Here is a 13,964-nt window from a genome sequence, read left to right as displayed (position 1 = left end):
CGAGACCCTGTTCCAAATGCGCCTGATTCCAGAGCCTCGAAACGTTAAGCTTCAAAATTGTGTATGCAGTTTCATTATGACCGTGTTAAAAATTCAAAAAGCCAGGAATCTATGCATATGCAATCTAGTTGAGTACCAGGGTCCTTTCTGGCTCTATAAAAAATAAGAATTGACAAACTTCATAGACCTTGACGGGTCCAAGAGATAATAGAAGTAAACCAGAGCCAGACTTCATAGCACTGGGTGTCGATAAACCAGCACAGCCCGGGACAGACACAAGCCGGAGGAATGCTCTTGGTGAGCCTTCCCGGCTCGTGCCCCTTCCCTGAGAGCGTGAAGCCGCAGCGCACGAGGCGGGGCATGGAGACCCAGCCTGTCCCAGGGCTCCAGGGCAAAGCGGGCAGGAGGGGTGGGGGGAGGGATGGCGAGCTGAGGGTGGGGGGCAGAGGTGCGAAGTATGATTGGGGGGGCAGGAGTGGGGGGTGCCATATGACTGCGGAGTATCTTATTTTTTTATTAGAAAAGAAGATGAAACACTTAAACCTCAATACATGAATGTAGGATGAGAAAAAAAGGGGGAAAGGAAAAACTATCCTAATCCAGATTCATAGAATGAAAAACAAAAAATTTAACCTATCCAAAAATGATTTGCCCCTTGCTCTGGTTGCGGTCTTGAAATACCATTTCCCACTGGAAAGAACCAGAGTTGCTTGAGGAGATGGCTGATTCATGACCTCAGGTGGGAACCGTACAGGACAGGCCCGGGGTATCATATACCAGACAGCAAGGAAGCCATCACAGAGACTAGGGTTACGACGAAAGGATTCAGCCTCAAAAAGATGCCCACCAGCCACAGACAGGACAGTTCGAGCATCCATAAGAAGAATAATTGCGTCAGACAAAAATATATCAAATATGTTTCACTCTTTGAGTTTATAATAATGTTAAGGGAAAAAAACTAAGCCATCTACATTGGAAGTAAACTAGTGAAACAGTGCATTGTTTGAAAACTGGTGTGTGTATAACCGAATCACTTTGCTGTACACCTGAAAGTAACACAACATTGTCAATCAACTATACTCCAATATAAAATTAAAAGTTTAAAAAAAGAAAGCTGGTAAATAAATGGAAAGAATTGAGCATTTATCCTCTCTCACATATATAATAAATTCTACCACTGGGTAGCCAGTTAGTAGATAGGGGAAGTTTTTCTTTATAGAAGTGTTCCAGCTAATAAATGAAGGCTGTTGATCTCATTGGAATACGACCGTCTGTAACCCCTGGTGAATGTAATGGGCCATCAGCTGCCAGCATCACAAACTGAGACACCCACCCTCACATGCCTCCTGTTGGTAGTCTGTGACACCCCTGTGAAATAGTCTTGCCAAAAAAAAAAAAAAAAAAGAAATCAAGCCTGAATCTCATCTAATTACCAATTTACAGGAAGTACAGAGCAAGGAGTAACACGTACACCACTGGGACGCCATCCGCAAAAGCCAGACTGTGGAAAACTCTATAGAAAAAAATGACCCAGTTTCTTCAGCAAATAGAATGGGGAGAGGGGATAGAGAGAGGGGTACCTTGAGTTTAGGAGAGACTTATGAGGTAGGTCAGCCAGTTCCATTGTGTGGACCATACTCAGATCCTGATACAAGCAAAGTTTTTTTTTTAATGTGGCATTTATGAGACTGTTGGAAATGAACACTGACTGAACTGCAGGTTTGATAACACTAGAGGATTCCTGTTGTTGTTTTAGATGTGGAGTGTGGCGTGGCAGCATGGTTATGTTTTTTTGTTTTCAGAGCCCTTTTAGAGATACAGACTGAAATATTTACGGATAAAATGATACCATGGCTGTTATTTGTTTCAAAATAATTCAGGAAGGGAAAAGTAGGTGAGGGTGTAGGTAAAACAAAGATCTGCCGAGACTTGTAGCTGTTGACATTGGGATGGGTCCATGGAGGTTCTTTATACTATTTCATTTACTTCTGTATATGTTTTTTTAAGTCTTCCGTAATAAAAGGTTTAAAGAAGGTAATTAAGTCGGTACTTCTGGGAGGGGGTGGATTTTATTTTGTTTTGTTTTGATTTAATAGCACCCATTGCTGATAAGAGTGGAGTGCTGACAAGAGTGTTCTTAATAACCCTTGTGGTAAATTGTATCAAAAGCCTTAAAATATTTGTACTGTTTGCCCCAGTAATTACAATTCTACCAATCTATCCTCAGGAAATAATACCAAATGCAGCAAAAATTTGGTGAACAAAAGGGCACATTGCAGCCTAATATTAATATTAGGGAAAATTTGGAAGCAACTAATGCCCAGCAATAGGAGAATGGTTAAAGAAATTATAGTATCGCCACTCAATAGAATGCCAGGCCACGTGTAATGCCAGTTTTGAAGACTACACAGCAGTATGGAACGATGCTTACCTCATAATTTTAAATAAAATTTTGACTTGAAATTATATGTTTAGTTTCAGTTATAAACATGTGAAAAATTCAAAAACGATGCATCTTTGATAGTAAAAAGACTAAAAGGAAGTACCCCAAAATGTTAAAGTGGTGATTATCTTTGGATGGAAAGTCTATAAACAATTATTTTATTCCTTTTTTCTCTAATTTTAGATTGTTCCATAATAAGCGTTTATTAACTATTTTACTATTAGTTGACTTTAAAATACCAAAAATCACTTATAAAAACAAAAAAATTAAATATAACATTTCTAGTATCTTTAGTGTGGTTTTTTTTTTTTAATTTCATTTTAAGAAGCTTGAGAGATTACTAAGGGAATTTATCAGTTAAAGTCAGCTAGATTTCGTTCCTTTTAAGGAAACAATTGCTTAGTTATCTACGCTTTTTAGCAAAGAGAGTTAAAATATGTTAGAAAATGGTGGCACTGTTGGAGGGGGTATGTTGGACCTTCACGCTAGCCCAGCGAGAGGCTATTAATTTCAGTGCTTATGACTGCCAAAACTATAACTGGATTCCTCTCCCTCCCTTGCTTCCTTCCAAGACTGCATGTAAACTAGAGACAGAGTTTCTGTTCCTACCTTGCTAGTTTATTGGCATCCTTAAAGAGTGATTTCCAGTTATGCAAGAAATGACCCATTAAATGTTACATGGTATAGCAATATTTAAAAGTACTATCCAGAAATAAGGTGCTTTTTAACATTCTCTTAAATGTAAATAAACGTGTCATATCTTTTTCTTACCCCATTTATATTCTGTACTATTTGGGGCATATAGATATAGAGATCAACTCAGCACTAGACGTTATTGAAGGAACTAGGTATTAGTAATGTTCACTGACACCCAGGACTGATCAAGAAGAGAAGACCGTTGTTGTTTTGAACAGTAGGCTAAGAGCTGCAAGGAATGAGGAAGTAAGGAAAGGATGGTTGAAGGTGGCGTCCCGAGAAATGGCCTGCTGCTGGAGTTGCGGGATCCGGGTTGCTGCTTGGGGCAGAGACTCTTGTCTGAGCCCAGCAGGACTCCTTTTAGCCAATTCTGTGATGTCAGAGCCTCATGGACCAACCCAGACAGTGGGCCTTGGGTTGGGTCCTTTGCCGAGTCTGCTTTTAGGGTCTCATCTAGGAAATGAAAGAGGAGGCTTGACAAACTCATCAGAAGGGTTTCTTGAGCCCCTAAAAGAAAAGAAGGCGCTGTTTCTATTCTGAAGCCTGAGCCTATTCGGCAAGCCCAGCAGGTCACTTTTTCCCTGGCATGTATGAAACTGCACTTTTTTTAGGTTTTTGTTTTTTGTTCTTTGTTTTTTTTTTTTAATCTATAACATGTGCTTAGGTTCTAAGAGAGTAAAAGCACTTAGATGTATTTACAGGACCATGTTCCTTTTTGGAGATAAAATTCAGCTACTTTTCATTTACCTTCAGAACTGCTCCACTTTTTACTAGCTGTTAAAATTAGATAGTTCAGGGATTTCCCTGGTGGTACAGTGGCTAAGACTCTGTGCCCCCAGTGCAGGGGACCCGGGTTCGATCCCTGGTCAGGGGACTAGATCCCACATGCCGCAACTAAAAAAGATCCCTCGTGCCGCAATGAAGATCCCACACAGCCAAATAAATAAATATTAAAAAAAAAAAAAAAAGTTCAACCAGGGGGTATCTGGTGCCTGCCTTTCATCCCTCTATTGTACTCTCTACATAGTCCATGGGTGTACATAGGCTCATGACATAATATGAAAACAAATGTGCTCACTAACTCCTAGAAGGCCAGAATTGTAGGATTGTCTTTGAAGAAGGTAATCTTAAGACAGGAAAAAAAAAAAAAGGGAAACTTACTTTATCCAGCAGATAGTAAACATTTGGAAATTATCCTGAGAGTTTATAAGCCAATATTATAAATAAATTCAGAGTAGTTAGATGAATTGGGACCTGTGCCATCTTAAATGCCTTAGGAGGCTGGCACAAGGCGCGACCACCGCGCCTTTCCTCCGAGTGTCCACTGGTGCGTCTCTCAGGAACAGGAGGAGAGGTGATCCTTTCTCCTTCTCATTGTCTTGCCCAATTCGTGTGGTTTGCATGTTCCAGTGTAAGCGTTCATGTTTGTACACGTGTGTCTTGACAGGTGACCTTGGGAAAGGTGTTGAAAGTGATCGTCGTCATGCGGAGCCTATTCATTGATCGAACGATAGTAAAGGGCTATAATGAAAACGTCTACACAGAAGATGGCAAGGTAGGCACTCTGGAGTCTTTTGTTTTTTCCTTTATTTTCTGTATCCCAGAACAAATGTAATAAGAGTCCCAGATGAATGACATTAAACACTAGCAATCATAGCTAAAATGATCAACAAGCATAGATTTATCAGTATGAAGCTGAACACTTTACAAAAAAACATTCCTCTCTCTCCCCTTGCATTTTTCATCAAGCTTCTGCTTTTTCCTTTAAGCCTGTTACCCTTAGTTGAATTTCTAATTTATCACCTTAGACCCCCTAGTTGCCTCATTAAATGTGTCTTCTGAGGAAATGGATTTCTTTCTTCCTTTCTTTTCTTTCCCTTCTTTTTTTTTTTTGCCTAGTCACACAGCACATCAATAGCCCAGGGTTCAGCATTTTGCTTTTCCTAGAACCATGAGGAAAATTCAAGTTAATTTGACACACAACCTGATAATGATCATTTTCCTTGAAACTAGCAAGTAGCCCCCAGAAGTTGGTTATCCATAGCAGTGCATATTGAATACTACAATTGAAAAAAGATGAGTTATTTCCATGAGTGATTTGTTTCATGGGAAGTTCACCCACGTGAACCCCTAATTTCTCTTGACTGCACACTCTCCATATGGAGATACAGAGAGCACCAGAGGATGCTAATGAGAGTCGACAGCCTTCATTTGTGTTTGCTTCCAGAGCGTAATGAGCATTCTGCCAGAGATACCCACCCAGATACACCCTGGTCACTCCCTGACACTAAGCCTCCATCTTCACCTCTCCCTGGAGCTTTCCCTTCTCTTCATGAATCCCATTAAAATTTAAAAGTTTGTTAGTACCAGCACTTACCACCCAACGGCCACGTTATAATGAGGATAGAATGTTCTCCAAAAACAGGTGACCAATGTAGCTTAGCACATAACAGTGTGTAATATAAAAGGTGTGACCCGTAAAGTGGGTCAGTATTTTGGGTTTGTAAAGTGGGTTTGTATTTTGAACAAGTAACCCAGCATTTCGAATTTCCACATTCCACTTGAGTGTTGTCACCATGGGAAGCTACTCTTACTCCCAGGGCCCTGCAGAGTTCTCATAAATCTCCCCATTGAGAGAAAAGCATTCCTCCAGGGAAGCTTTCCTTTTTCTTTTTGGAAAAACCAAAATGTCTTTGGAGCAAGTGTGGAGAATAAAATAAATAATTGGGGCAAATGTGATCTGTTGTGTATGTGACTCAGAAACTCGGATGGCGATTCTAAACGAGAAATTCCAAACTCCTTCGCAGCAGCAGAGGCAAGGCTGGGGCGGTGGAGACCCTCGCCAAGAGCCCGAGTCAGTGGTCATCTAGAGACAGGGTTCTTGTTGCCTCTGTTCAAGATTTACAACTTTATAGTCACCCCTGCTGTGAAACACGCCCTTGGTCTCCAGGGACTTACAAGTGACTTGGGGATATAAAGAATAAATACATAAAAGCTAGGTACTAATAATGACCGTGCTATAAGAGATACCAAATTCAGGATGCAAGTGAAGCATACTCTGAATGTAGATTATAAGGAGTGGAGATTTTACCTACTTTGCAATATCAATATCAATCTTTAACATGATATTTATTTAACTGCCCCATACTGAAAGTGTCCAAAATAACACAAGCGGTTTGCCACCTAGTTAATAGTCAGTAAATGATTAGTATTATTTTTATTCTGCACTTAAAACAAGGGAATTAGAAAATAGTCTCACGTGTATTCTTCTAGAATTTCTCTCTGATTACTCCTCCTCAGCTGCTATTGGTAGTTCCTTTCCTCCCGTCTACCCCCTTGACTTCCAGATTACTGGGGGTTCTCTTCCCCCTCCTCTCATGCCCCTTGGCCATTCTTACACGTACCCCTGTGGTTGCACGTGTCCCCCCGCACAGGGATCACTCCTGATTTGTGTCGAGGTCAGACCTCTCCTCCCCAGACGGACCTCGAGTTCAGCCTGTCCAAAACCAACCTCAGCTTCTCTCAGCTGGTCCTTATCCTGGGTGACTGCTCCACCTCACTGCTCAGGCCTCCCTTCCGCTGTCTCCATATGGAGTCTGTTGGTGGGTTCTGGCGAGTCTCCCTCTTTATCCCTCCAGCTGGGCCCCTCCCATCCGTCTTCTCTCCTCCTCGCTTCTCCTTATCTCTCTGCTGAGTCGCTGCACCAGCCTCCTCACTTCCAGTCTGCAGTCCTACTTCCCTCCGCCGTCCGTCCTTCGCTTGGCCTCCAGAGCTGTCTTCCTGAAATACACAGCCAAGGGGGTGATTTCTTGCTTTCTGCCATGTCCCCGTTGCCCAAAGCAGGAAAGTGGGATATTAGTAGATGTTAGGCACAAAGCAGTCCCTGATCAAAAAAGTTTGAGAAACCCTGGGTTAGAGAAAGTTCAGTAGGATTCTTTCTTTACTGTGGAAATTCTTAAACACTTAGTTTGCCTAACTGCCTATGAATCTCCCAAGAGGGGTACTTAGTATACTGTCTTTTCCTAACTCATTTGACCATCCATTATTTTTCTTCCTTTATTCTTGGAGCATATTGTGACACTGGTGTTTGGCAAAACACACTTCTGAAAACTCTGGCTTGTAGAATAAAATCCAGACCCCTTCGCAAGGCATAGAAATGCCTAGTGATCTGGCCTCTGCCCGCCTTTGCGACCTCATCTGCCGTCACTCTCTACATCCATTTCGTCTTTTACTTTCCAGCCTTTTGTGCTACTTGTGGCTCCCAGAACGTGCCAGATTCTTTCACACACTTGCACCTGTGCTGTGTGCCCTGGACCTGGGACGCTTGCCCCCTCCCGTCCACCTGGCAAGCTTACTGGCTTTACACTGGCTGAGTGCCCTGTCCCTTCTCATCCGGCCCCTGTTTTCCCAGAGGCCTCTTGTGTGAGCACGGGCTCTGGAGATGGCAGGCCTGGGTTTGCCTCTGCTCAGTACAAGTGATCGTCATCCACTCGAACCTCCGTGGCATTTTGAACAGTCTTTCTCTAGTACTAGGATTAGTCCGTCCTGATTATTTGTTGCATGTCTGTCTTGCAGTTAATGAACACACTAGCGTCCTCCATGTTTGGTCTGGTAGGCATTGTGCGAAGCAGACCTTGCCTCCAGTGGTTATGCAACCGTAGGTTCCACTGTTAGACTCATCTTCCAGACAAGGAAACTGAGACCCAGCATGGTAAAATGACTTGCCTACGGTCACTCACCGAGCCATATCCCAAACCTCCATCTGCCAGGGGCTCCTCGAGGGTGCAGGCTCTGTCCCGAGACTCTCTCCCTCCTGTGGATATACCTCAGTGCCTAAAACACAGTAGAATAATAATGTGTGGGAGGAGGTAATGAAAAAGCCTCCTGGGGATGTGAAAATGCTTTAGGTGGGATGAAAGAATGGAGAATCAGAAATGAGAGCCGGAAGAAAAAAAGAAATGAGAGATGGGCACTAGACGAAGCAACAGGGAGTGAAGTCGTAAATAAAGAATAAAGGAAGCGCGCACGTGCACACGGGTCGTGGTTCCCTAATGAGGGATTAGCACGGGTTCTTTGTTCACCAGAAGGAAAGTGAGTGTGTGTCTGGGAGCCTGAATTCTGAGTCATATCACAAAGGCGGTACCGGAGGTCTCTTGCTCCCTTTTACAACTGCATACATTGGCCTAGAGATAAGCGGGGACCCTAAAAGCAGGAAGAGCACGGTTAGGAGGACTGAGTCCACTTGTTGTTTTAAAGGCACATTTACCGCATTTGGCAGAGAAGCTTGCCCAGAATCTAAGCCCAGCCAATTCGATTCACCCCTTTTTTTCAGAGTACCTTACAAATGATAAAAATAAAGTTGTGCAGCCATTATTAGTGTTCTCTTTTTAGTACTGATACTGGTATATATGAACTTATATATTTATATACATATAAGCATTAGTGCAATTAATGTGTTGAACCGTCTGGCACATCCCAAATAAAATGCAGTGTTTGGAAGGAGCCGTCGGAGCTTGAGGTGTGGTCTAAGAACAAATCGTTGCCTGCAGTTTTGCTGTTCCAGAGGTGCAGCCCTGCATTTGCTGAGTTTTGGTGCCTAAGCGCTTGCCTGGGGGTGGATACTGCCCTGATGCACTAGGTGTGGCTTGGAAAGCCTTGCCTCGGCTTAGGGGTCTGAGCTGCGAATTCCTCCTGCCTCTGCAGTTGTCTGTGTTCTTCCAAACCCAAAGCAACCAGCTTCTGAAAGGGTTCTTAGCCCTGTTGTTACAAGAGTGGCCCCACGCCACCCCGATTTCCAGCTCTGGCAGGTTTTCGCCCCATTCGAATCCCAGCAAGCCTATCTCTCACTTTGCACTAACAGCCACTACCTCTACCCTGATCATCCTGTGTCTTTACCTGTGATGCATATTTTTGATGCCAGGCACCAGCAGACTAATTCCTCGAACAAAATATAAAAATGCTGTTGAGACTTACCGCCCTTCGCTTCACTGTCGTCGGGGAGGAGCGAAGAGCCATGACTCAGCATGTTGAATACCTGGCCGTTGTCCTGACTTTACACCAGGCAGACTTAGCTGAAAAAATATAAGTGTCTCGGTTGAATTTATCTTATTAGGGGATTTAGGTTATGTTAATGCTATAGCTTCATTAATTATCCCATATCAATAAAAAAAGGCAGCTTTTAGCCTCCTAGCACAAGAGAGGAAAAGAAATGGTGGTATCAAAGGGAACCTTCAAAGACAGCCAGAGCTGTCTCCAGGGTAATTTCTGATCCCCGCATTCTTCCCACTTCAGAGTTGTGTGTGTGTGTGTGTGTTTGGGTCGAGGGGGTTGGGGGAAGCGTGAATCTGATTCCTCTAATAAGTGTTGGCATCAGCCCCGTTTGATATTAGATGCAGGGAACATTTTGATTTGTTGTAGCCTTTGAAATTGTTCAGACGACCTTCAGAAAAATGGCCTCTTGTTACTTACGGGGGAAGAGTGAAAGCTGGGGAAGGGGAATCCGGTTTAATTCATATGCAGAGGATGCCCTGAAATTGTGCTTTCAGCAGTTTTTTAGTAACAAGTGCATGTCCTGATTGAAAGTGAAAAGTTGAAGAAGAACAGACCTGTAAAACTTGTTCACTTTTTTATTCTCCAGGGGAGGGTGGGCAGACTTAAGCAGATGACCAAATAGAAGTTTGTGGTTTTGAAAACTTGGATGACCATGGAGAAATCCATCACCATTGCTGGTTTATAGCACCCTACCTCTACTCACACATCACCTGTTGACCTTGCAAGATGAAGCTACTAATAAATAAAAGCTTTAGACGTTGAAGTGCCTGTGAGGCTTATGAGTTTTATTTGGAAGTGTTAACTTTAGATAATTTATAGTTTCATTGTACTATTTTTTGAAATGAAGAATTGATAACTTTCTGATAAGCTGCCGTAATTTTCACTTGCTGCTAAAGGAATTTTAGTGGCGATGTTTGTCACATCAGCAGGCCTGAAAGGTTTGTCATCTTGAACTTTGCAAGAGTGTCCCACCACCACTTTGAGCTCTGACAGCTTAGGGGGGCGCTGTGAGTCAGCATTCCCTCTGAATTCTAGGTACAGGGCCATCTTCCTCCCAGGTTAAGAGCTGGGCCTCTGGAGACAGACCTGCTTTTGAATTCTCTACCACATGTTAACGCTGTGATTTTGGACAAGCTGCTTAACGTCTTTGGGCCTCAGTTTCCTCATCTGTGAATTGGAAATAATTTTATCATTCTCGTGCGATTGCTGGGAGACACTAGAAAGATGACGCAGGTCCAGTGCAGGCTGAACACACGGTCATGTGCAGATGGTACCTGCCCTCTCTGGCTGTGCCCGAGATGCTGATGGGCGTCATAGTCAGCATTCCTTTGCCCGCTGATTTGGGGACGTTCGGGTTTTTCATTTCGGTGAGTGAATTTGACTGTCGCTGTTATCACCAGTTCTTCCTGTGCATCAAGAGGTCCTTTGATGTCTGACGTGTCACCTGAGAGCTGATGAATCTGTGCTGAAGCAGTTGGTCATCTGTGGGGTTTGTTTCCATTTTACCTGAAAAGAGACCACATTCCCACCCCTAAAATATTCTAATCCCCAGAGTCCCACAGGCTGCTCCTAAGACTGCAGATTCAGCCCCAATTACCATAAGGTTGGCTTTTCCATTTTAAGATCTTTCTAATGCTTGCCCAGAGCACTGGGGGATGCTTAGTTTCTTTTCCCTGACACTATAGTTCAGCATAATTTCTCGTTCATGGGCCTGAAAGTTTGTAGCTTCCAGAATGCTCCTTTTTGAGTATTGCAGCCAGCAAAAAATTGGTAGCCGTGCCCTCCTTTGCAGCAAATAAGCTGAAGCTAATAAATATTCACTTGCATCAGTCCCGGCTCCCTGAAATGAATTTCTGAAATCTTCCTGGCCCTGAGGAGAGGCAGGGCACTAACTCTAGAACGCCTGCTTAAATGGCTTTCTTTGGCATAAATCTAGCAGAAAATCAAGTACAGACTGCCTGCTGTGCCTTCACAACAAAAGGGGAAGCCACTGTCATCGGATCCCTTTCTCACCCCTGTGCGCCTGGGAAGCAGGGCGTATTGTCTAGCGTCCTTCTATCCCAGGTGGTCAGAACTGGTCCCTAGGGTCCTGAATAATATATTTCAACCGCCTTCAGAAAGAGCAACACCCTCGCTTGGAATGAGCGCTGTGTGTTTTGAGAAGACACAATCAGGCTAGAGAGTCCATCTCTTCATTAAACCTGTGCGTATTTCTCTCCGGATGATTTTTTTATTTAAAACAGTTTGCAGATACTGAGGTTTTTTTTATATGTATGTAATTTTCTCTTTTAAATTAAAATGAACTTTTCACTCTATATGCAGATTCTTTTCTCTTTTTCCATGGCCCTGTGTTTATGTCAGCCTGTGTATGATGTGAACAGGCAGGAAGGATAAACAGCAGAGAACTTCAGAAGAAACAGCTGTGGGCTGAAAATGGAAAGAGAACTATATTAGTTCAGATATTGATGTGACTTCTCCAATAATTTAGATTTAGAATCTTTGGCATCTCTCTGTCATCTTGGCAGTGATTTGGTAAAGCTAAAAGATACAAAAAGTTGTTCTTATTCCCTCCGCAATGTCTGAATAGTCTTTAAATGCTACATTTGTTAAGCCCTGGGCTAAACCACGGCACTAAGATCATGATATAAACCTGACTTATCCTCCCAAATATGACCAGCTGCCCAACAGTTTTCTTCAACAGAATTGATAATGTAGGGCGTTAACTTCATATGTTTCTTTTGAGGTTTTCTTCCGAGTTATCTGGAGGTAACATGTCACTTTTTCCCCTGCAAATTGCTAACCTGTCAAAATAAAAATCTAATGCCTTAAGATTTTTAAAATTCTTACTCCATCAATTGGCCTAAGTTGGGGGGCAGTGACTAAAAATTGACACCATCCTTCTGGAGAGCAGTTTAGCCAGAGTAGGAGAGGAGTCAAGTGGGGGCTTTTGTGGAAATCCAGGAAGGAGATGGTTCAGCAGTGGGGATGGGGGGGAGGCAGACAGGTTCAAATAAATGTTCAATCACAGTTCCTCCGCTATCGTTCCTGGACTTGGATCCGCTAAACTTACCCTCTGCAGCAGGAGCCCTGCCGAGTCCAGGGGGGCCCCCAGATTCCTCCACTTATGAACAGGAAGAAGCCAGGAGAACTGCACGCATGCCTGTTCCCAGCCCAGCCTTTCATTGCCAAGGGCGGTTTTCAGAAAGCCCTCAGAACAGAAACAGAACCCCGAACTGTCCTACGTCGGGTGCAGCGCTTCACTTCCGGTCTTCCTAGGGGCGTCTTCCCATCTGACGGCTCGTCATGCTCCCAGACGCTTCAAAGTCATCACACAGCACACAGGCTTAGGTAGCCGTGTCTCGGCTTTCCACCTTGACCACTGGCCAACCCCAAAGGCAGGTTTCAAGAGGCCCATTGACCAGGGGTTTCAGTTTGCTCAACTCTTGAACTCGTATATTAACGTTGACTTGTTAGCACCCTTGGGACCTAGTGATGGCCCCTCTTTTAATCTGCACTGTCCTTGCGCTGTCTCCTGCACTGTGTTGGGGGTAGTTCTATTTTTGCCATTCTCCGTTTGTTCTAACCTCTTGAAACAGTGAGAAGGCACTGATTTGATTTCTCATACAACCTGTCAAACCAGAGTGGTTTTGGTTAGGCTGAGCCACGGATTACCCTGTGTAGGACCAAGTGTGGCCAGAGGAGGACTGGACTCTGCAGTCTGCCCCCATTTCATCTCAGACTTCTGTTTCCTTGACCAAGGGGTCCAGGGCTCCTGACCTGGCCAGCCATCACAGTGAACCTGCGGAGCGCTGCGAAAACAAACGAACAAATGAACATATTCTCGGGCCCACTCCAGACCTACTAATTCCGACATTCCAGGGGAGGGACCAAGGAATCTGTATATTAAAAAACAAAAGAAATTCCCCCAGGGGCTTCTGATGCCACCCAGGTTTGAGCACCACCAAGCGAGACCATCCATAAGAAGCTTCTCCAGATTACCATGGGCAATTGAATGGCTCCAAACCATTGTCTCATCATCTGGGAAGGAAGGTTGCTAATGGGACCAGCCACACAGGCTTGTTCTGGGGAGTGAGTGGGAGAGTGCATGTGGAAGGACCAGTGCGTGCCTGGCGTGGAACAGGTGTTCAACAGCGGGGGGCTGTTTTCCTCCACGCATGCCTGTAACATGCTAGGTCCTGTGCTAGGACAATGTAAACAAAAGAAATAAAAGCTTCAGTTAGTTTTAAGAGCTATGAGGATTTTTAATTTTTGAAAGGATAAAGAGAAGCAAGACAACAGGTATGGGAATATTTTAGACGGAGTAACTGGGAGATGCCTCTCTGACAAGGTGATGTTGGAGCCAAAGGAAGTGAAGGAGGAGCCATGGGAGGGTTTGTGGGAAAAGCAATCCAGGCGACGAGCACAGCAGGTGCAAAGGTCCTGAGGCAGGACTGACCTTGGCATGTTGGGTGACGCAAGAGAACCGTGGCAGTGGTCAAAGTTAGAGAAGTGAGCGAGGGGCTCAGCTCATGGGGCTGTGGACGCAGCAAGTGCCTCAGGTTGACTTCTTATATCTCTTCTTATCGTCTTCTCAAATCACCACAGGTTGATAAAGAAGAAATTCAGGCTCGACATTTGGGATCCTTTCAACCCCAAGATTCTGTTTTTCTATAATCATGGTTTTTTTTTTTCAAGCTTAATAACAGTAGTTACAATATCATTTCTTGGAGTCCAAAATTCTAAAATTGATGCTGATATTTTATCTCTTCCCCCC

General features: G+C 43.8%; 1 protein-coding gene across 1 annotated transcript in view; it reads left to right on the top strand.

Annotated features, from left to right (window-relative positions):
- Window positions 1–13,964, top strand: part of MED27 (mediator complex subunit 27) — a 200,405-nt gene that overhangs the window by 163,214 nt on the left and 23,227 nt on the right. Inside the window, exon 5 of the mRNA XM_059926605.1 lies at window positions 4,587–4,694. Coding sequence (XP_059782588.1) covers window positions 4,587–4,694 — 108 coding nt within the window. The remainder of the gene's footprint in view (window positions 1–4,586; window positions 4,695–13,964) is intronic.

Source organism: Balaenoptera ricei, chromosome 6 (assembly GCF_028023285.1).
Source record: "Balaenoptera ricei isolate mBalRic1 chromosome 6, mBalRic1.hap2, whole genome shotgun sequence".
Classification (NCBI taxonomy): domain Eukaryota; kingdom Metazoa; phylum Chordata; class Mammalia; order Artiodactyla; family Balaenopteridae; genus Balaenoptera; species Balaenoptera ricei.
Note: the sequence above shows the minus strand (reverse complement) of the source record. Positions and strands in the feature narration are given on the sequence as shown.